The sequence below is a fragment of the Tachypleus tridentatus genome, chromosome 13 (assembly GCF_004210375.1).
Source record: "Tachypleus tridentatus isolate NWPU-2018 chromosome 13, ASM421037v1, whole genome shotgun sequence".
NCBI lineage: Eukaryota > Metazoa > Arthropoda > Merostomata > Xiphosura > Limulidae > Tachypleus > Tachypleus tridentatus.
In genome coordinates, this window is record NC_134837.1 from 152,204,953 (window position 1) to 152,226,534 (window position 21,582).

At 34.1% G+C, this 21,582-nt stretch overlaps 1 protein-coding gene across 3 annotated transcripts in view; it reads right to left on the reverse strand.

Annotated features, from left to right (window-relative positions):
* The window catches only part of LOC143240922 (glypican-5-like), a 72,259-nt gene that overhangs the window by 39,300 nt on the left and 11,377 nt on the right, over nt 1-21,582 (reverse strand). For all 3 annotated transcript variants that reach the window (XM_076484175.1, XM_076484174.1, XM_076484173.1), the window contains exon 3: nt 1,675-2,369. In XM_076484175.1, the coding sequence (XP_076340290.1) occupies nt 1,675-2,369 (695 nt within the window). The remainder of the gene's footprint in view (nt 1-1,674; nt 2,370-21,582) is intronic.

The window sequence follows — 21,582 nt, forward strand, 5'->3', positions numbered from 1 at the left end:
CTTTGTGAATAAAAGCAAGCCCATCCGAGCCACTAATAAATAAATACGTACACTGTACTTTTACTGTTATACATTTTGCAAGCAGAAATTTTTGAAGAAGTAGAAGTAGAAATTTTCTTTAAACATTGATATTTTTAATAAATTTATATACTAAAAGCTTAAATAAACTTCATCTGGCGCTAGTGACCGATTGTTTCTGTTTTTATTGTATTTTTTATTGAGGTTCCAGAATGATTTTTCTTTCTGATGTGAAGCTCCAGTAGGTCTAAACAATTTGGAAACCCCTGATTTAGAGTGTTGTAATCAACTTATAACTTTTTAGAGACTGAACAAAAGTCGACCGCTTTTTCACCTCTCTCAACCCCAACCGAAATTCTTAAAAATCACAAACTACTTACCTTAATAGATGTTTATTTCAAAAATTATTTTGATCAGACAGGAGTAGTTTAAAGAGTTGACGGTGGGTGCTGTTAACTAGTTTTCTGCTCTTTAGTTTGTTGGTTTAAAATTAGGAACGACTAAGCGCAGTTATATTTTGTGGCTGGGTAGCTTCTTGCTACATCCACGATTTAATACTAAAACTACTTGATAAAATGTTTAAAGTATAAAGTATGAAAACTAGATCCTTAAGCAGATGCATAAATAAAACAAAAATATCAAATATCATTCGGTTAGGTAAAACAAAAACACGTTTGTTTGAATTTCGCGCAAAGCTACTCGAGAGCTATCTACGCTAGCCGTCCTTAATTTAGCAGTGTAGAGGGAAGGAAACTAGTCATCTCCACCCACCGCCAACCCTTAGGCTACTCTTTTACCAACGAATAGTGAGAGTGACCGTCACATTATAACGCCCCCACGGCTGAAAGGGGCGAGCATGTTTTGGTACGACAGAGATTCGATCTGCGACCCTCGGATTACGAGTCGAACGCCTGAACACGTTTTGCCATGCCGGGCCACAAAAAAAAAACACATCAAAATTATCATTATATGATCGTAACACATTTTGTTCTTAATAGATATGAATATGTTTTTAAAAAGCTGTAAATATTTGCGCCACTTGTAAAAATTACGAAAACATTGGGTTTAGAGCAAAGCCACAGTGGTCTATTTTCTGTTTCCACCGTAGGAAATAGAACCCGGGATTTTATCATTCTTAGTTGGGGAGCTGATGAAAAGATATTGTTCTCTATATACCGGGCCCGGAGTCGTTGGGATATTGCCATCAGATGATTTGATATTAACTGTTTTGTTTAATTTTGTTTTCGTAGAAGAAGAAAAGATAGAATCAGCTAGAATTATCGTTGTCGTTTCTTTGTGTTTAGTATTGTGCACCCTCTCCTTACCCAACAACAAGTTATAAACACATGTGTGTGTATATATATATATATATGTATACATCACTGTATTTTTATATAGAAATATAGCACAACATAGTGAAAGATAAAACTTGTATACTGTTGCATGAAGACATCTGTATTCTCGTTTGCTCATATTTTAACATCAGGAATTGAAGGCTAGTTAGTGTGTGCAGTATATTTATTTACAATGTTCATTTGGTATAAGTTATTACATGAAAATATGGGCCTAAGGTGAAAACTCTTGTAATTAAAAGACAAGGCATAATTTTCAGTAGACTGTTACATATATATTAAAGAACTGACTACATCTTCTTACCTGTGCAGTGAGTTGTGGACCATGTTCCATTGCGTACATTAGACTTTCAGTTATTTTGGTATCCATCGTACTGAGTACCTTCTCGATGTTGTGGTCATCTACCATTCCAGATATCAGAAGTTCCAGACCAGTTATAAAATCACTCCAGGGATGGTCTAGTTCAGCAACATGTGCAAGGCAGCCACGTGCTACGTTAATACAGTACCCGCTGCATGGTTTCGATGACTCCAATCTTTGACAATGAGCACAGTAAGTCAACTTAACCAAAGCTTTAGTACATTCCATCCCAAACTCCTTGTGGTCAGTGCTATTAATGACTTCTACTCCAAGGTTCAAAGCTTGCAATAGTGTCCTGGCATCTTGAAACGATCTGGAAAGCTGAAAGGCAAGGTTTTTTGGTGTTTCACCGAATGGTTTTATATTCAACTGAACTCGTCGTAAACAAGTGACAAACTTCTCCTCGAAAACTTGAAGATTAGGATTAATGCCATGTCGGTAAACATATGGAAAGAGAGAAATGAAAAACTCAGCCACCTGGGCTTCAATATCAATGTCTCTTCCTCTGAGGAAGTCTGTTAAATTAGAATACAGTTTAGTCCAAGCAAGTTGTACCTCAGGCTCAATGTGGTGATATATTTGGGCAAAGAGCGCTTTGGTATTGTTCTCTGCCCACTTGACCATCTTCAGGAAAGTTTCTGTAAAAAAGAAATATAAGTATATATACAGTTTTAATTACGATATATGTTAAGAAATAACTACATACAGTATATTATGATGTAATTCTAAACACTACAAACAATAGTTATAAGCTCATTACAACATAGTATACAGACAATAAGAATATATTTCGTTATTCAATTTAAACCAACTCTTTAATTTTCAGATTTCTCTTTTAAACACTTGTAAAGTGTCAGTCTCCAATACAACCCATGGAAACTCACTACACAAACCAGTCACCCTGTTAGAAAAAAAACAAAAACAAAACAAAACTGCTTCACTGGAAGCTACCTTGTCTTTACCAAAGCGTAGTTTTATCCTTTCATCCTACTAACTTCAGAACATAATGCAAATACATTTTATCGATCAGCCGGTAAATATTGTAAACTTTTATAAGTCTGGCTCTTACACTTCATTTCCTCTGCAAAAAATAGATATATTTGCCTATCCCCATAAGATAACCCTTGCATATCTGGAATCATCTTAATAACTTTCCTCTCAACCTTTTCCAGTAAGTACATCCTTTCTTACGTTGGAAGAGCAAAATTCTACAAAATATTCCAAGTGAGACTTAATTAGTTATTTGTATGAAGAAATAGTTATCTCTTTTAACTGTTGGTCTATATAGCTGTAAATAGAAATTAAAATTATGTTAACTTTATGAATAACAGAGCTCTGACGCAATGATGATGTGAGTGACTTATCTACTGCTATGTCAAAAATAGTTTTCTTCAGTCACGCTTATAAGTGGACCTTTATTTATATTAAACGTGTAATCCAAATTATGTACATTACTTCCAGTTACGGTCCGGCGTGGCCAAGCGTGTTAAGGCGTTCGACTCGTAATCCGAGGGTCGCGGGTTTGAACATGCTCGCCCTCCCAGTCGTGAGGGCGTTATAATTTTACGGTCAATCCCACTATTCGTTGGTAAAAGAGTAGCCCAAGAATTGGCGGTGGGTGGTGATGACTAGCTGCCTTCCCTCTAGTCTTACACTGCTAAATTAGGGACGGCTAGCACAGATAGCCCTCGAATGGCTTTGCGCGAAATTCCAAAAACAAACAAAACAAACTTCCAATTACTATAACTAAAGGATATTTATCAAATACTTGTCAAACTTTACTAATTTAGTAACTGTATCCCTAACAAGGTTCCAGTTCGACTGGATCAGTAATTAAACATTTTATCTTTCTCTCAAGCATATATTATAAATCAAATTTACTATTATTTTCTCCTATAGAAAAATGTGTAGTTTTGAAATATATACAGTATTTATGACTACACTTCTCATAATTATATGAAAAGTACATGTGTTGCTTTTATGTGATTTAAGTTTTAATTAAATCTCTTGCAGATCTCAAGGTTAAAAATGAATAAATTGTTCAATTTCACATAGCTAAACGACTTGTTGATAATTAAGTAACTAATAACTGAATAGTTCCAGAAGTGTAGTTGATATTTCGCACTGAAAAGTTAATACGTGACACAATAGATAATATGTTTTTATTATACAAAAGTGGATGAATCGACGGTGTCAATCATTAGATGATTTTTCCAAGCAAGTATCAACGGACGAATGTTTCTTTAGGTCGTTTTATTACCTACAATAATGTGTTACTAATATTATAAAAATGTTGAAGACACTGGTTAATCAATCATATACTGAAAAAAAAAATTATCTTGGCCTTTTGTAATTGGCATCGTTGGTTTTTCAAGCAAAATGAAACAAAATCTGTGCATCAATGCTTGACTATTCTAAACGTCAGTAATGTATTGGTATTTGGATTTTTAAAACGCATCGCATCTTTTTTTATTTCATTTAATAATTCAGTAGATAACGTATGATACTTAAAAGAAAAATAAACATTCCGATAGACGGCATCTTCAAAAGTGTTTTAACAGCTTCAATGGATATCACTAAGTTGTTAAGCCTATTCTTCATGATAATTATAGTGACAATATATTTTATACTAAGTCTGTTCAGCTTCAATATCATGGTTTGAACACGCTTTTTAACAAAATATATAAACTATTGTGTTTATTTTAGTGCAAAGCTATATAATGGACAACCTGCACTCTGCCCACCGTGGGAAATCCAACCACATATTTTAGTATTTTAACTGACTTACCGAGGGACAAAGAAAAACAGTTTTCTTTAAAACCAGAATGAACGAAAGGAAATGATGACCGACTCTACTTTATACTGAGAAAAAGGTGATTTACTCTTCACTAATGTTTCTCTCCAAAGGTCCAAACTAGATGTAATTTTTATCGCATCAAATTTGTTCGTTATATTTTTATTTATGGTCTCTTTTTAACACTTTTAACTCACCCAGAATAATTTATAGTTTGCCTTTTTAAGTGGCCATCTCTCCTAAGCACTTAAATACTACTTAAATTCGAAATGTAATAAGTATGATGGCGCAAGAATTACTTAACCTTTATCGTCCTAGTTTCCAAAAGTTTTAACGAGGATAAAGTATAGAGAAGATAATTACATAAAAACATACTATCTAACATTCCATTACTCAAACCTCAGCATTTTCTTTAGGGGAATTTACAAACCTCTCAACATGTAAAGTAACAACTGTGTGTCCTGATCGAAATGATCTCCAGAGAAATGGACTAAAACTAGAAGTTACTAAGAAACAAACAATAGAAAAAAATGTAAGCATACAGTTTTCTGATATTGGTTTCCACCTAGTACATGTTACCCGTCAGAGTCAAGAAGGGATTCGCAACAGTTCAGAAAAGAAAACAAAAAAGGTAAAATGTCCTTGTGGATGGTGTCAAAGTAGTAAAATAAAAAATGCAATGTACATAGGAATATAGTGTTTATATTGATTTACAATTTGTACACACTACTCACCAAAATTAAGAAAAGGCCAGCCGCCATGCTTGACATCTGTCTTAGGGTTTACAGTGTAACCACACAACCTTCTGAATGTTCTTGTCAAGCAAAGAAGAAAGTGCAAGGAGATAAAACTGACAACTTTTGTTTGTTCTAGTAACTGAATACAGAATCCTGTTCAACCTTAATTAGAGTTTAGTTCCATTTACACTTCTAAAGAATCACTTTACCTGACACAGTGGTGTTAGAGGAGATGAACGAGGTTTGATGTTCATTCAAGTTTGTTTTGGTTTTTCGGTATAAATAAAACAAGATACAAATAACATTTTATGTTCGCCACTTTCTGAATAATAAAAATTAAATTTTCAATAGTTATTTATATTAAACTTAATCTGTATTCTACTACTTTTATGTCTGAACATCTTGATTAGTAAACTGGAAAACTATTTAAAATACAACAGCCGTGTTATCACGTGATAAACAGAATTCAAAATTTATAAAATCTGTATATTAATTTAGCCGTATGAAGTTGAGCGCAAAGCTACACAAAGGGTTATTTGAGTTCTACCCACTACAGGTATCGAAACCTGCTTTCTAGGATTTAAGTGCGCAGACATACTGCTGTGCTGCTGAAGTGCTAGTTCAGTCGTTAGAAGACACTAATGTGCTTATTTTCGGCCCGTTTTCATAATCAAGTTGATATTGTAGCTGTATTCTATTGAATCTTATATTTTCTGATTGATTGATAATTTGGAATTAAGCACAAAGCTACACAATGGGCTATCTGTGCTCTGCCCACCACAAGTACCGAAACCCGGTTTTAGCATTGTGAGCCCGCAGACATGCCGCTGTGTCACTGGGAGGCAGTATTTTCAGATTGCAACTTTTTTTTCTCAATATTGTGTTTTAGCTTCCCTTAGACCGACGTATGGCAATCTTGTGTAATCTGAGTATTACGGTTACAAACCAATAACATTGTCCGTTTTCTGATATTTGATGACAAATATAGTTCATTTTATGTGTAACTGTCAACGTCCTTCTCTAATATTTAATAACGTTCTGCCTTAGTCAACAAAAACTACGGTGAAAGGCTTGGGTTGATCTAAACCATAAATTTTTTTTTATAAAAATAGAATTAGTTATTATCGTAAAAATACTGGCAGTTTCTGTTATCAGATTCTTACATTTTACTCAGTGTACATTTCAATATTTTGTCTTATTTCTTAGAGTTAATATGCCATCATATTCCATAACTATGCACTGATATGGTTGTTATGCATAAAGCTACGCAAAGGGCTATCTGTGCTTTGCCCACCACGAGTATTGAAATCATGTTTCTAGTAGTATAAATAGTAAAAGTACATAGGGCAATACTATAAGTATTGTTAATAGTTTTACCATGTAAAAAAGGTAGTTGTCTATAAAATAATTAATTTAATTCCACATTAAATGAATTAAATAATAAAGTTTATATATGAATAAAACACTAACAATCACGATCTAATGATGAGAGGGGCAGATTCCTCTATCTCGGATGTTCACACACATGTGCGTAAACTTCACATGTATCTAATTTCACTCTATACTCTGAAATTGCCGAATTTTATGTGTAGCTATCGACAAGCTTCGAACAACTAGTTTTAATGTTATTGACTCTTCACAGTAGATCACGCAGACCGATGTATATTGTACATTTATTGAACTTAATTCTGGAGAGACACCGTAAGTTTATGGACTTACAATGCTAAAATCCGAGGTTCGATTCCCTGTAGTAGATACAGCAAGTAGCCTAATATGATTTTGCTCTAAAACAAACTAATAAACTGAGAACATCTCTTGTTTGTTTGTTGAATTTCGCGCAACATTACTCTAGATGGCTAACTGAACTAGTTATCCATAATTTAGAAGTGACAGAGTGATCCTCTCTTTTTCCAACGAAAAATAGATTGATCGTAACTTTATAACACCACCAAGTCCTCATCACATTAATAAAGCAATAACGCACGTCCGTTTTCTAATACTTGATAACATTCTGCGTTAGTGCCACCTGGTAGTACTTTGAAGATCTTATTACACCTCATATCTTGTATTTATACCTTGTTACTAGAATGGATTGTCTGGAGGTTACGATAAACATATTTGTATAGTGCCCATAGTGGCAGCTTTATAATATTTAAATTATTCAAGATGGACAATTTTTGTCGTGGATTCACAGGCTATCCTTTTCGATGGGAAGGATTAGCTACATCGATAAAAATAGGCCAGTTTATATTTTCCTATCCACGACCTTAATATGTGAAGAATTTTTTAATGAAAGATGTAGAGAGCTACAGTGAAAAGTAATTTATATGCTTTGCATTTATGGCACTTTGTAGTCATATGTCAAGCTAGTTGTTAGCATTTGAACATACATGTATTATATCCTAGCGGGTTTGGTTTTCCTGTTATAAAAATCCTGTGATGGAAAATACACAGTTAAAATCCACGAAGAAAAAGATTTATTGCATAGGCTAAGCAATTAACAGCTTGGATTGATCTAAAACCATGAAACATTTTATTTTGTTTTTGTTTGTTGTTGGGGTTTTTTTTCGGAGTTTTTGCGCATTGGCTTATTTGTGCTTAGCCACTCTTTAATTTTAAACTAACAACACTAAAGAACTGATAAGTAGACAGTGTATTATCTAAAGTAACATTTATATAAACAATATACTGATAAGTAGACAGTCAGTAGCATCGCCAACTGTTCAGCTTCTCTTATTTGACTGAATAGATGGATTTAACTGTCAATAAATTTGAAACTGATTTTATTAAAAGCGTTCGCAGTTGGGGACTTAATGAGTTAGTTTCTTCTGTGCTATGTTCGAAGTGGAAATCATGGATTAGATTTGAAAGAGATTTATTAGGAAAACGTTTCGTGTTAAGTTATAGACAATTTCATACTATTTTAAAATTTTAAACTAATCCAGAATTCGCTCCATGAGTTATGGCAATCGTAAATTCCTAACGATGCAATACAACGCATCTTAATGCTTAGGCACAAGAAGTAAGACTCAATAATATTGTCACTTGGATAAAGCTATCCGGGGAGGAATTCACGCAATTTAATTTAATCGGGTTGAATGTGAAAGAAGGGAAGCATGATGGATATGATCCCCAGAAAGTATCCACAAGTGAGTTTCACACTGACTGAATGTTTTGTTGTTGTTGTTGTCTTTCCGTTTCCAATGAAATCTTCAATATGAAGTACTGCTTTCTGATTTTGAGTTACAACTGGAGTTTGCACGCTGAAACATTAACAGTCTGAATAAATCAACAAATAAACAAAAAAGCTTATAATAGTTTCAGAGCCCTAAATGAAAGACAGCTTTGATAAGCGAATAACAGCTTCATGATGGATAAAATATAAACGTCGAGTAGGAAATCGGGTAAACTAATATTTTAACATACAAGTTTACAACTCTGTCCCCATAATGAAGCCAACTCTTACACATTATTGTAATCTGTTTATTTCATCCGAAGTTTATTGTTATTATGATGCTATAGTTCCTACTACTGTGACAATAAATATTGATATAAACTACTTAACAGTGGTAAAGCTAGAAGAATAAACGTAAACAGTCTTGATGAATAAATGTTAATTCTGTGAACTCATAATGAGACACTTGATTTTTGAATTTTAGGAAATAAATTAGATACTTGCAATTAATTTTGTTTGATAACAAACAAAATAAACTAAGCACAGTTAGCTCTTTGTAATATTATGCGCATAAAATATGAAACAGGACTCAATGACTATTTTCTTAAGATTACCCGCAATCGCGTGTGTGCCAAATTTGTGTGCCAGTTTTGTTTGTTTTGAATTTCGCGCAAAGCTACTCGAGGGTTATCTGCGCTAGCCGTCCCTAACTTTGCAGTGTAAGACTAGAGGAAAGGCAGCTAGTCGTCATCACCACCGCCTACTATTGGCTACTCGTTTACCAACGAATAGTGGGATTTACCGTAACATTATATCGCGTCCACGGCTGAAAGGGCGAGGATGTTCGGTGTGACGGAGATTAGAACCTGCGGATCCTCAGATTACGAGTCGAGTGCTGTAATCACGTGGCCATGCAGGGCAGAATGCAACAGAAAGCGGGAAAGTTTTATTAACTTGTTTGATGACTTTATAATCTTTAATCCTTTGACGCACATGCTGTGTTTTTAAGGCTACTGGAAGTATAAGTCATAAAACCAACAATATAATTATCACTTCCGATGATCCACAAATTAAATAGTTTTTATGAAACCAACACTTCAAAATATTAGACTTTGCCTTCTGTCGAGAAGTTTGGTTTTGTTGTTTCTAAGAGCAAAGTTACACAAAGGGCTATCTGTGCTCTTCTCACCACGAGTATGAAACCCGATTTCTAGTAGTATAAGTCCGCAAACGTACCGCTGTGTCACAGGAGGGCCTTTCGAGAAGTAAAAGTGTATTCGTGTTAGAAGAGATTTGTACAGAAACTTAAAATTCTGCATCACACGGTTAAATAATTACTCAAACAGTGTACTTCGAGTCACTACAATAATGTGAAACATGTTTTAATACTATACATAAACACATATACACACACATATATATATATAATTACCATACATCTTTTCATACTATAGCCACATAACCCTTTCTATAGACGTGCACAAGAACAGTAAGCGTTACTACATCCGGTTTCGCTGATCGCCTGCTGATAAAGTGGTACACTAACCCAATCAATAAACTGCTGACATCATAGGTATAAAAATGATGACTCACAGCCTTCCGCTATTTTTCCTGTCACAGGGTTAATGATTTCTCAATCAGTTAATATTAACAAAGCACGTTTCTTCTTTCTTTGTCAGCATACTTTTTAATTAGCCGCGGCCATCAGCGATAGTGAGTGCTGGTGTGCTCCTTAGTGATACTGTACCTCAATAAAAACATCTTCGTAATAAAGAGAAATTTATTGGACCCAGTGAACTATAATTTTATGTGCCTGTCTAAAATGAAATCACAGGATACAAGACTAGAAAAGGGGGATGAAGGGACACGTACACGGAAGATAGAAAGTGTACACAAAAGAGGTGATGGAGACATTAGCTCACAATTACAGTTGACCATCAAAGAGCGCAGACGTATTATTCACACTAAAAGGGACCATATCTTTATTTTTAACTCTATAACACTAAAAGGGACCATTTTCTTAAACTATACAGACCACGTTTTTAGTGTTGACCCTGAAATGACCAACCCCTTGACCTCTCTTTATTTTGAAACTCTTATTTCGGACAACTAAATTTTACGAAATAAAACACATTAAAATTTAAATTACGGTTTTTATCTACAAATTATTGTTCTTGTTGTTTTGTTTGAAATAACTTCAAACACAGCACTGAAAACAAAAATTTGTCAGAATTGTACATCGTGAAAAATCTGATGGGCAAAATCAACACGGGCGTTTATCAAGTATTCTCGTTGTTTGGTAATTGATATCACTTAGCCTTTTCTAAACATCCCTAAAATATTCCTTATTATATATCCCATCCACTAATTGCCCTTTTCAGTGTTATATTTTATATATCTCATTCACTAATTACTCGTGCCAGTATTATATTTTGTATATCTCTTCCACTAATTATCTCTGTCAGTGTCATATTTTACATATCTCATCCACTAATTGCCCCTGTCAGTATTATAGTTTATATATCTCATCCATTAATTGCCTTTTTCAGTGTGATATTTTATAAAATTCATTTACTAATTGTCCCTTTCAGTATCATGTTTTATATATTTCATCTACTAACTATCCTATAAGACTTATATTTTATGTATGTCATCCACTAATTTTCCCTGCCAGTTGTATCTATATAAATAAACGTCAATACGTGTGTGTATGTTTACCTGTTCCTTTTATGTTTCCACATTTGTTGACCAATCAGCACCAAACTTGACACAGTGATAGAAGATGACATGGAAGAGGTTATGGGGGGATTAAATCCCCGTTTATCTGTATAAATAAATTTCAGTATGTGTGTGCCTATCTGTTCCTTATACGTTTCCACATTTCTTGATCAATCAACACCAAACCTGACATAGTGTTACAGAATGATATGAGAAAGGTCATGAGTGTGTGGGGGGGGGGGCTGTACCCGCATCTAATTTCGGAAAACTATCAATATTATATATTCTTCAGCATTAGAATGAACTATGTAACCAGTATTGTTAGAATTCTTGAAAACACTAAGCCTTTCCTTTCAGTATTTTTACCTTTATGTATTTTTATCGCAATTTTAACGTTTATTATGTCACAAAAAATAGAAGCATAGTTTCCTGTTCTTTCGTTAAAATGGGTTCTTATTTCACTCGTCCAACGAACATGTACTCCTGTTAGAATTTATATATCTCATCCAGTAATTACCCATGTCAATATCATATATAACCTCATTCACTAATAACCGCTGCTGGCATTATATGTTTTATTCAACTGTCCAGTAAATAATCTTGTCGATATCAAAGATTTATTTTTGCTGCTCATTAATTAGCCTTTTAAAACAAACTGTATTTATCTTTAGAGAGATCAAACTATAATTCACTGTTTATCATCCACTAATGTTACAGTTAGTTTCTATTAACGTACCCATAATTCGCTACTGGTTTGTTTGTTTGTTTTAATTTCGCGCAAAGCTACACGAGAGCTATCTGCGCTAGCCGTCCCTAATTTTGCAGTGTGAGACTAGAGGGAAAGCAGCCAGACATCACCACTCACCGCCAATTCCTGGGCTACTCTTTAACCAACAAATGGTGGAATACACCAGCACATTATAACGCCCCCATAGTCGAAAGGACGAGCAGGTTTGGTGCGAGTGAGATTCGAACCCGAGACCCTCAAATTACGAATCAAACGCCTTATCCCACCTGGCCATGCCGGCGTAATTCGCCACTGATACAAAACTAACTATACATTTTTACTGCCATTAGTGAACCCTCTAGAAAAACAAAATCATTTACTGTGTATTAACAATGAATAACATGGGAGATTACTTTTAAATCTGATGTCTGATATATCCGCCTGGGTAGCAAGTTTTATTTATTATTCACCTATTATCTGTAACTTGGTTATACTTTGTTTGTCATTCAATAATTTTGTTTGGCATTATAATTATGTTTTACAACTTACAATGAACTACTAACATGTAAAAACACAGCACTAATGTATTTGTTGTAAAGGAACAGGTCATTTAACACCATAATAAATATTGTCCATGGTTTTGGTTGATTTTGTACTAAACTAGGAAGCAAATGAGGGAGAAAAGAAATTCATAATATTTCATAAAAGAGAATTGGTTGGGAAAACGTAACCGAACTGTATCCATCTTCAAAACCGTGGAAGGATTATATATATACTAAAACTGAAAAAAGGAACTAAAATATTTTTTTAAAATATGGTATATATAATATACTAATAAGTTCGTAATACATCATAAATTTTACTAAAAAGTAAACATGCTTTCTTGGAAACAAACGTTAAGGATTTGGTAAAAGTGGATTGCAAGCAACATTCATTTGAATATCCAGAAAGACTATTGAACAGACTATTGTTTCTACATAATTACAATTTAAAGTTTTATTAGTGAACGAAACACGAGTTAAACGAACATCACATGATTAAACTCATTTATATATGAGTATCATAATACGTATCATATCTTTTTAGACATCATCCTTGACTTGGCTGTATTGGATATGCTACTGCATCGTTTATGTAATCACTTTCTATACCTTGTATGTTATTATATAAACTAATTTGTATTATTTTAATAGCATTTAAAATCTTACAACGTGACGTCTTTCACAATCACCTTGACATTTATCATCTTACAACATCAACTGTTGAATGCTGGATTCTTCTTCTTTTATCATCTTCAGTCTCCCTGAGTTCAAAGATCATACTAACATTGAAAGACACAGATATACATTACGTGAGAAACATGAAAATATCCAGTAATAAACAAATACCTATAACTTGGACTAAACAAAATCTGCACAGCAGCGCGAGCCATGTGCCACTCTGTAAACACGATGATGTTGCTATCTACCCAACACTCTACTGCGAGTTGAAGGAGAATAAAAAGAAAAAAAAAGAGATATAAAAGTAGCTAGGACTGACATAAGGTATACTCGTCACCCAACGATTACCCTCACATAGATCTTCATGTAAGTCCACCTGAGTGAGTTCACACAATGGGAGTTACAAACTATTTACTTCTGAGATAAGTTATCATCAGAAAAAAGCAACAACAACACCGAAATACACACTTACAAGTAAAAACACGTCAACGCATGATAAAACACACGTTATACTAGAACTGGGGTCTTTATTGGATCTTTTCTAGTCAAGAGAACGCACCGTTACATTATTTACATCACGTACAATGCACAACATGGAAGGAGAGATATTTGTACGTTGAAGTTAGATATCTCCTCTGTTCTACCTTTAAGACAATCAATTAGAAAATCTGTAGATATTCAGTCGTCGCCTGGTGCTCTGTGAACTTGAGTTTTATTAAAGTTTCACTTAGAAAATCTGTAGATATTCAGTCGTCGTCTGGTGCTCTGTGAACTTGACTTTTATTAAAGTTTCACTTAGAAAATCTGTAGATATTCAGTCGTCGCCTGTGAACTTGAGTTTTATTAAAGTATTTCCATTACTTTCTGTTATAATACTTTTTAAAAGAGGCATCAGAAAATTAACATAAAAATAAACATCTTACCTTGTCCACAATCAGAGGACATACCTAAAATATCTTGGCCTCAGTATTAAAGACAGATCTAAGCAAGTTTTACTGTATTAAAGACAGATCTAAGCAAGTTTTACTGTATTAAAGACAGATCTAAGCAAGTTTTACTGCAGAAAATCAAATCCTAACGAAAGCTAGTAATAACAATATTAAACAGTTTTTTTTATTTATAGATGAAGCCTCTTTAGTATATATAGGTTCGGGATCTACTGCAGTCAAATGTCTAACTCGTTAAAACAATAAGTAATCCCTGATCTCACTTGTATGGTGAGGTAGTTAGGGTGCTTGACTCGAAACCTGAGGGGCATGGGTTCGAATCCCCATCACATAAAACATACTCGCCCTTTCACCCACTATTAATCCCACTATTCGTTGGCAAAAGAGTAGACCAAGTCTTATACTGTTAAATCAGGAACGGCTAGCGCAGACAAATGGATTATTCGATTTACCTGATATAAAGTACAGAAATAATAAACAAAGCATTGCTTATGATTGATTGTTGTTAAACACATAGCTACACAATGGTCTATTTCTATTCTGCTCACCAGGACTATCGAAACCAAGCCTGTAAACTTAACGTTGTGTTACTGGGGAAAATCCTCGCTCTCCTAGTTCTTTATAACAAAATTTGACTCTTATATTTATTCTCCACAAGTTAATGATGATACACACGTAGCATGGATTTTATGTACCTTGTAGCTGCTAATATGTAATGTAGCATGGTTGTGTACCTTGTAGCTGCAAATACGTATATGTACATTCACAAGTAAGAATGTGTATCTGTTATTTTTAAACAATATGATTAAAAGCATTGAAACCAATAAAATATAATTCGGTATTTTATTCTGTTTGAAAATTCCTAAAGGAACACATTTGTTAACACCTATTTCACTTTCTGAAGATTAGAAGTGTTGTTTAATTACAGTGTAGTGAAAGAATATGTTTTAATCAATGTTATTTGTAAAGTGTTTTAAATTATCGACTAGTTAAGCTCGTATGTATCCTGTCATTGTTCGTATATCTTCTAAAATTACCTATTTGCTCTTACTTCTGAGCATGAATGTCCATCAGTTCTTGTCCTCTAAATTTATTATGCCTGCACGAGCGACCACTTATTTTTGATTCATTTGTTTGTCATGTCTTGTTGGATGTGAGTCCAACAGATGTTGTTGTCCCCACGGAACACTGTGCTTGTATACATTTGTTAGAAGAGATGAGCAGGGGGAAGAAGAAACTACAGCCTTATGTAAACCCGGCGAACCGTTTTCATACAGTGAAAGTGAGTGAAATCGTTTCATTATTGTATATATTGATACGAGGAACAAGCGAAGCGTATTATGTATATTATTCATCCAGTAATCTCAGAGTCTACTAGTTGTGCAACGCTTGAGTAGCTAATCCAAATAACTTTTTAGGACATCAGAAACAGTTCAGTCGTTTTCATACACGCAACATTCGATAGTTTATGCTTCATATCCGTCTCGTCGGAAGACTTTTTTTGCCCCGCATGTCCAGGTGGTTAAGGCACTCGACTCGTGATCTGAAGGTCGCGGGTTCGAATCCCCGTCACACCAAATATGCTCGCCCTTTCAGCCGTGGGGGCATTATAATGTGACGGTCAATCCCACTATTCGTTGGTAAAAGAGTAGCTCAAGAGTTGGCGGTGGGTGGTGATGACTAACTGCTTTCCCTCTAGTCTTACACTGCTAAATTAGGGAGAGCTAGTGCGGATAGGCCTGGTGTAGCTTTGCGCGAAATTCAGAAACAAACAAACAAATCCCACGGTGATACCAGAAAATAACTCAATATCGCTTTGTTCTAAAAACAACAAAACATAGAAATAGTATATTATGATATTAGTTACACGTTTCTATATATCATAAAATACTTGCATTTAATAAGCTTTTAATCGTGTATCTGTGTACTTCGATCGCTGTTCTGTATAACTGACGTAATTAGATGACGTAGAATCTCTCACTCCAGAATTGTTGACGATTGTTAATTTATCACACCTAATACTTTGTGTTTTCCGTCCAATGTTAGGAAGTATACAAAATGTCTTGATTATACTGAAATAAAACATAGAAACATTTCGTTTCATTACTTATTTTATCGAATTTCGCGCAAAGTTACTCGAGAGCACTATCCGCCTCTAATTTAGACTAGAAGGATGGCGGTTAGTCAACACCAGCCGCCACCAGCACTTAAGTTATTTTAATGGACTAGTGGGATTGACTGTTATGTTAAAACGCCCCCACGGCCAAAAACACTAGTCTGTTCAATGATGTAAGTTAGGGAGAGCTAGCGCAGATAGGCTCCATGTAGCTTTGCGCGAAATTCAGAAACAAACCAAATCAAAATCGATAGTTTATGAGCGATAGTGACGATTCGATGTTCGCTCTTCTAGCTGAGCCGTCATATAAATTTCTCAACAAGTGGGTTTCTCGACATCACTGATTGTCTTTCAATTGATAGCTATAGACATTACCAAGTTTATGAAATCGCGAAACGAAAGAACTGCACAGTTAACTGATCATTTTCTGAAAACTGTATGATAAACTTGATATCTTTGAACTCTTGACTCAGGAAGGTTGTCTCGCATCTAATATTTAATGAAAAATCTGTTGAACTAAGCAATTAATTAAAAAATATAATAAAAGCAACTTTTAAAGTAAAAATATTATGAACTAAATGATTAAATCGTTTCAACCCATAGTGTCGGTTCGTCATCAATAAGAAAGTTACTTTCAAAAAAGAGCGAAGCTTTTCAATGTTACTTTTACCTCATGATAATCCGATACTATGGGTCGAAACGTGGTAATAATTAAAATCGGAATAGAAACTGCTGTTATTGTAATTTTGAATTAATTATCTTATATTTAGCTTCCCAGTATTCGTCCTACTTTTCATTCACAAAATTAAGCAGGTAGTATTTTCTAGCTAAATTTTTCTTTGGTCAAATCTACAACACAGTTCAAATTAATGTTTATTTCAGGAACACATTTATTAGGTGTCATTGGCAATATATCAATAGTTACAACCTATAGAACACGATTAGTCTTGAATTCATAGAAGACTAAAATAAGACTTAACTCGTCTAACTTCTATGAAAAAGTTACATTTGGCTAAACGAGACAGTAATGACTATACGCCATTTTGGCATTGAAAGTCTCTGCGTCTGTGAGACATAACTATAATTAGATGGCCAACAACTTTGTGGGTAAACATATCCCGTTGCTTATTTCATCAATACACGAAACCGATATGTACAGAGGGTTAAGTATTTTCCATTACAAAGACTTTAACATGAAAATCAGCAAATTACATGAGAAACATAGATGATATAAAGTCGTTGAGGGAATGGTATATATTAAATCTACAGTTTAACGGTGTTTAGCGATTCGTAGGAAATGTGTAGCTACTGAAAATTGATCACTGTTGGAAAAGATGTCTAGCATTCCTCTCCTTCACAAAATGTTCATCAATATCTTAAAAGTGTGTTCAGATTATGGCTTCAGAATATTCAAGATGACGATATCAATCTGGAGCATGGAACAGTCCAGAAAGGGTTGAGACAAAACGTACCCCAGGCATGATAATTAAAGTGTGGGATCTTGTAACAGGTGAGAATTTACGAACACAGAGATCAGTTGCAAAAGCCGTTCTGGTTTCTCAGATAACGGTAAGGAATATAATCTAGAAGGATCCCTTCTGAAAAACTGACACAGTTATGTGTACATGCTTTCACGACATACCCATTCAAGTGTCACCTATCTCAACCAACTGGATAATGAAACAGGTAGTTCATGAGGAGAAGGTATTTATGCCAAACCTTACGCAGACACATTGGATAAGTAACATATGTGGATTTCTGTACGAATAAAACTGATGAAATGTGCACTTGAAAATTGTCATTCTCATACACTAGATGGATTATAGAACGCATCAGAAAGAATTCAAGTGCTCTAAACGTAATGGCCTTACGACGGAGTCTTTTTGCAGTGGAATTAACGGTGCAGAGCTACTTTCAAAATGTATGGTTGTCAAAATGAGTTCAGCTGGACGTAGTGTTATGAACTGTAATGTCGTGGTGAGGTCCCTAGATAGTTTAACATAACTTATTCAACCTGTGTTTTGTTGACTGTTATGTAGGTTTAATTTTCCTCTGTTCTTAGTTAAAAGCCGTTTTTCTTTAAAATGATGACATTTTAAACCTTATTTTATAGTTATATAAAATTTTTATCACACAATAGAACATTAATAGAAATTTTTTGAATTATAACAGGTAAGCTATTTAGGATGTTACATGTTTTTTAATACAGTAGTGAATCATTGATATCTAAGTATTTCCAGGGAAATATTAAACCCTTTCTGTTTTCTGAAGGTATAATTTTTTCTATTATCTTGGGGAAATATTAGTCGCTCTTCAATTTGTGAACTTAAGTCTAATTTCATTTTCATTTAAACAAACTAGCTTTAAATATTTAATTTGTGCTGTAATTTGATAAAGATGTGGCCTTGTTACCTCTGTTTCTGCTTTCATTCTCACAGTGGAAACAGAGCAGTTAGTTAGATTAGCCTTGCGTATGTTTTCATCTAACAAAAACAATCTGTTTTTAGTACGTCCTAAGGAATCTAAGCAATTACAGCTGTTTTATGAATGCAATGTTGTATAATGTTATATATGGTACGCTTCATATTTCGTTTAACAAGCTTCCTATCTTCACATTTTTAGTCTATCAGTTAGTCAAAGAATTCCAACAGTAACTCAGAACCAAAGCTATAAGCCCATAAGTGAGTCAAATAAAATATAAAAAATAATATTCAATAATGAATTACTGAAATGTGATAGTTTAATAGCTGCAGAGCTGAACAGAGATTTTTATGCACAAGAATTGTTAACATATATATAACAACTTCTTTTTTTTTCATTTAAAGGCCTTGACAAGAGCCTAACAAGTAATACGAAGTGAAAACACCGTCTCGCTTAACAATTAAAATTTGATCATAATTTCTAATATTATGACTATGTATGATATGACAGACACAACTGTTATAAAATATCATGAATTTTCTTTCTCGTTTCATTGTTATACGAATCATGCATGTTATGATTTCTCACACGGTCTAAAAAACAAATTATTCTTATGATTGGTCATTCAGTCTGTCATACACACTTACGGTACAAGTTACTATTAACCCATCTGTAATTCTATAGTCTAAATCTACTAATAACATAAAAATAAAAATCCTGCAATTTGACATCTGTTACTTTGGAAGTCGATAAGTACTAAACAAGGAAGGGTATCAGGATTTTTCGTCTTGTATGCCATAATTCTATGTATATGGGAATAAGCAGTTTCTCTTGGAAGTCTTTCCTCACTTAATGTTAGACTACTGACCTGTGAGATCACGTAATTTCATTAGTTGTTCTCTTTTATTTCACACTAAATCTGCATTTGAATTGTTTTAGTTCTTTATCCGAGAGAGATCGAAGCCATAATAGGGGTTGAAGTTTATTTTAGAATAGTTAATTTACGTCTGGATGTTTTAAATTATTAGCCACTCTGCTGAGTGCTTATGTCTATAGTTTCAACTACAGTTTTAATTTTATAATATTAGTCTACATATGACGTTAGTATTTTTGCCTTCAACTGTTGTTTTAAATATCTTCAGACTCTTCAATTCACTGTTTATCCATACTGTCCAAGAACCACAGGTAGACCACAAAGAAATGAATTTAAACGTTCACTTGAAAAGCCACTGAATGAATGTAAACCAGCCAATCACAGCAGACTGTTGTAAAGTGACTAAAAGTGTTTAACAGCTTTGTTACCATAGCGTGTTACTACGGCTGAAAGGGCGAACATGTTTTGTGTGACGGGGATTTGAACCCGCGACTCTCAGATTGCGAGTCAAGCATTCTCCTCACCTCGTCCACGTACAACGAACCAACGACATACGTCGCAATAATCTTTTTGCAAATAAATTGTGCTTTACCATTTCATCATATAACAGTCATATAGTCATTTGGAGAGAACCTGAACTCAGACATAACACAATTTGCATACAGTTATACGGCACAAGGAACAAACAGTGGTGAACACACCAATCTCTATATACTGTGAAATGTTGTCACTGGTATCACACATCATCAGAGCCACATATGCCCATTTGTGTAGCCTATTACACTTTAATTTATAATAATTCCCGCCCATTTTATATTAAACTGCTCATTCCATGCTTTGAAAATGAGAAAGATAAACGAATTTAGCAGCCTGTACATTCATCGGACTTCAATTTCAGTCCTATCAAGCACAGAAAACACTCAGTATGCTATAAAATGATTACAGTTACTGAAGATTTCCTTTAATCATGTCTTCAGAGATACCATACTCTCATTTCAAGCATCACTGATGACAGACTATCCTTGCTGTGCGTGTGACGATGCTCCTTAGTAAAATGAAGTGTTAGGAACTATAAATAGGTAAAGCTACTTCTATAAAATATTCAATTAACAACACAGGCTGAATGGCCAATCATTTGCATTTTAGATTACATGACACATCAATGCAAGCCTAATTTGCGTGTAATTAAATTAAGTGTGTGATGTATATTTCACATAACAGTGCTTTTGTCTTGTCATGGCTAAAATATAAATTCCAATAATCTTTTTATTCTTTCTTGCATTGTACGTCGTGGGAATTGTGATGCGTGTCTTTAATATAAGGTATTTGTAGAAATAGAATCTGCATAGTTATAAAGAAAGGCAGTGTATCACAACTGTTATGTAGTTCCTACTTGTGATACAGATCAAAATATTTTAACCACCATACTGTCCGAGAACCACGGCTAGACACTAAGAAATGTATTTAAACGTTCACTTACAACAGTTTGTTTGTAAACTAATTTCAAGAACAGTGGCAATGGCAGTGGGAGGCGAAGAGTGGTGGGCGCCATCCTAAATATTTATCAGCCCTCCCTTTTGTACCCCAATAAGTTCCAATGAAAGTTACTGCTCACAGAATACAAGTAATTGCCTTCAAGCTCATAGCAACTATAGACAATAAACTAAAATCAATGCAGCAGCATCCAATCACTTGTTAGTCCTGTAACCAATCAGAATACGAAATGAGAACACTAAGAAGGTACTAAAACAAAAATACAAAATCATTAAAATCTTCTACAGCAGACTTAATCCTACTTTAGAGCTTCCAGTTAATCTACTTTAGAGCTAACTATTCTCTTACCGTTTAAGAACAGAAAGAAGAGAATGCTCCTCAACCCAATGTCTCTACAACACACACGCAAACGTTTTTAATCCTGAAGTCGCCAATGTTCAGAAACTTAAAATTTAGATTCCGAAAGTTGGGCTACTCTAAAACAAACCTATTTTCTGTGCAAAAATTAAATATTACACTTTGTACAAGCGTAATATAAAATAAATATAAAGTATAAAATAAATCCGTCCAACCATTGTTATAATATCTACTTGCACAAAAAAAAGATAGAAACAATAAGGACATATTT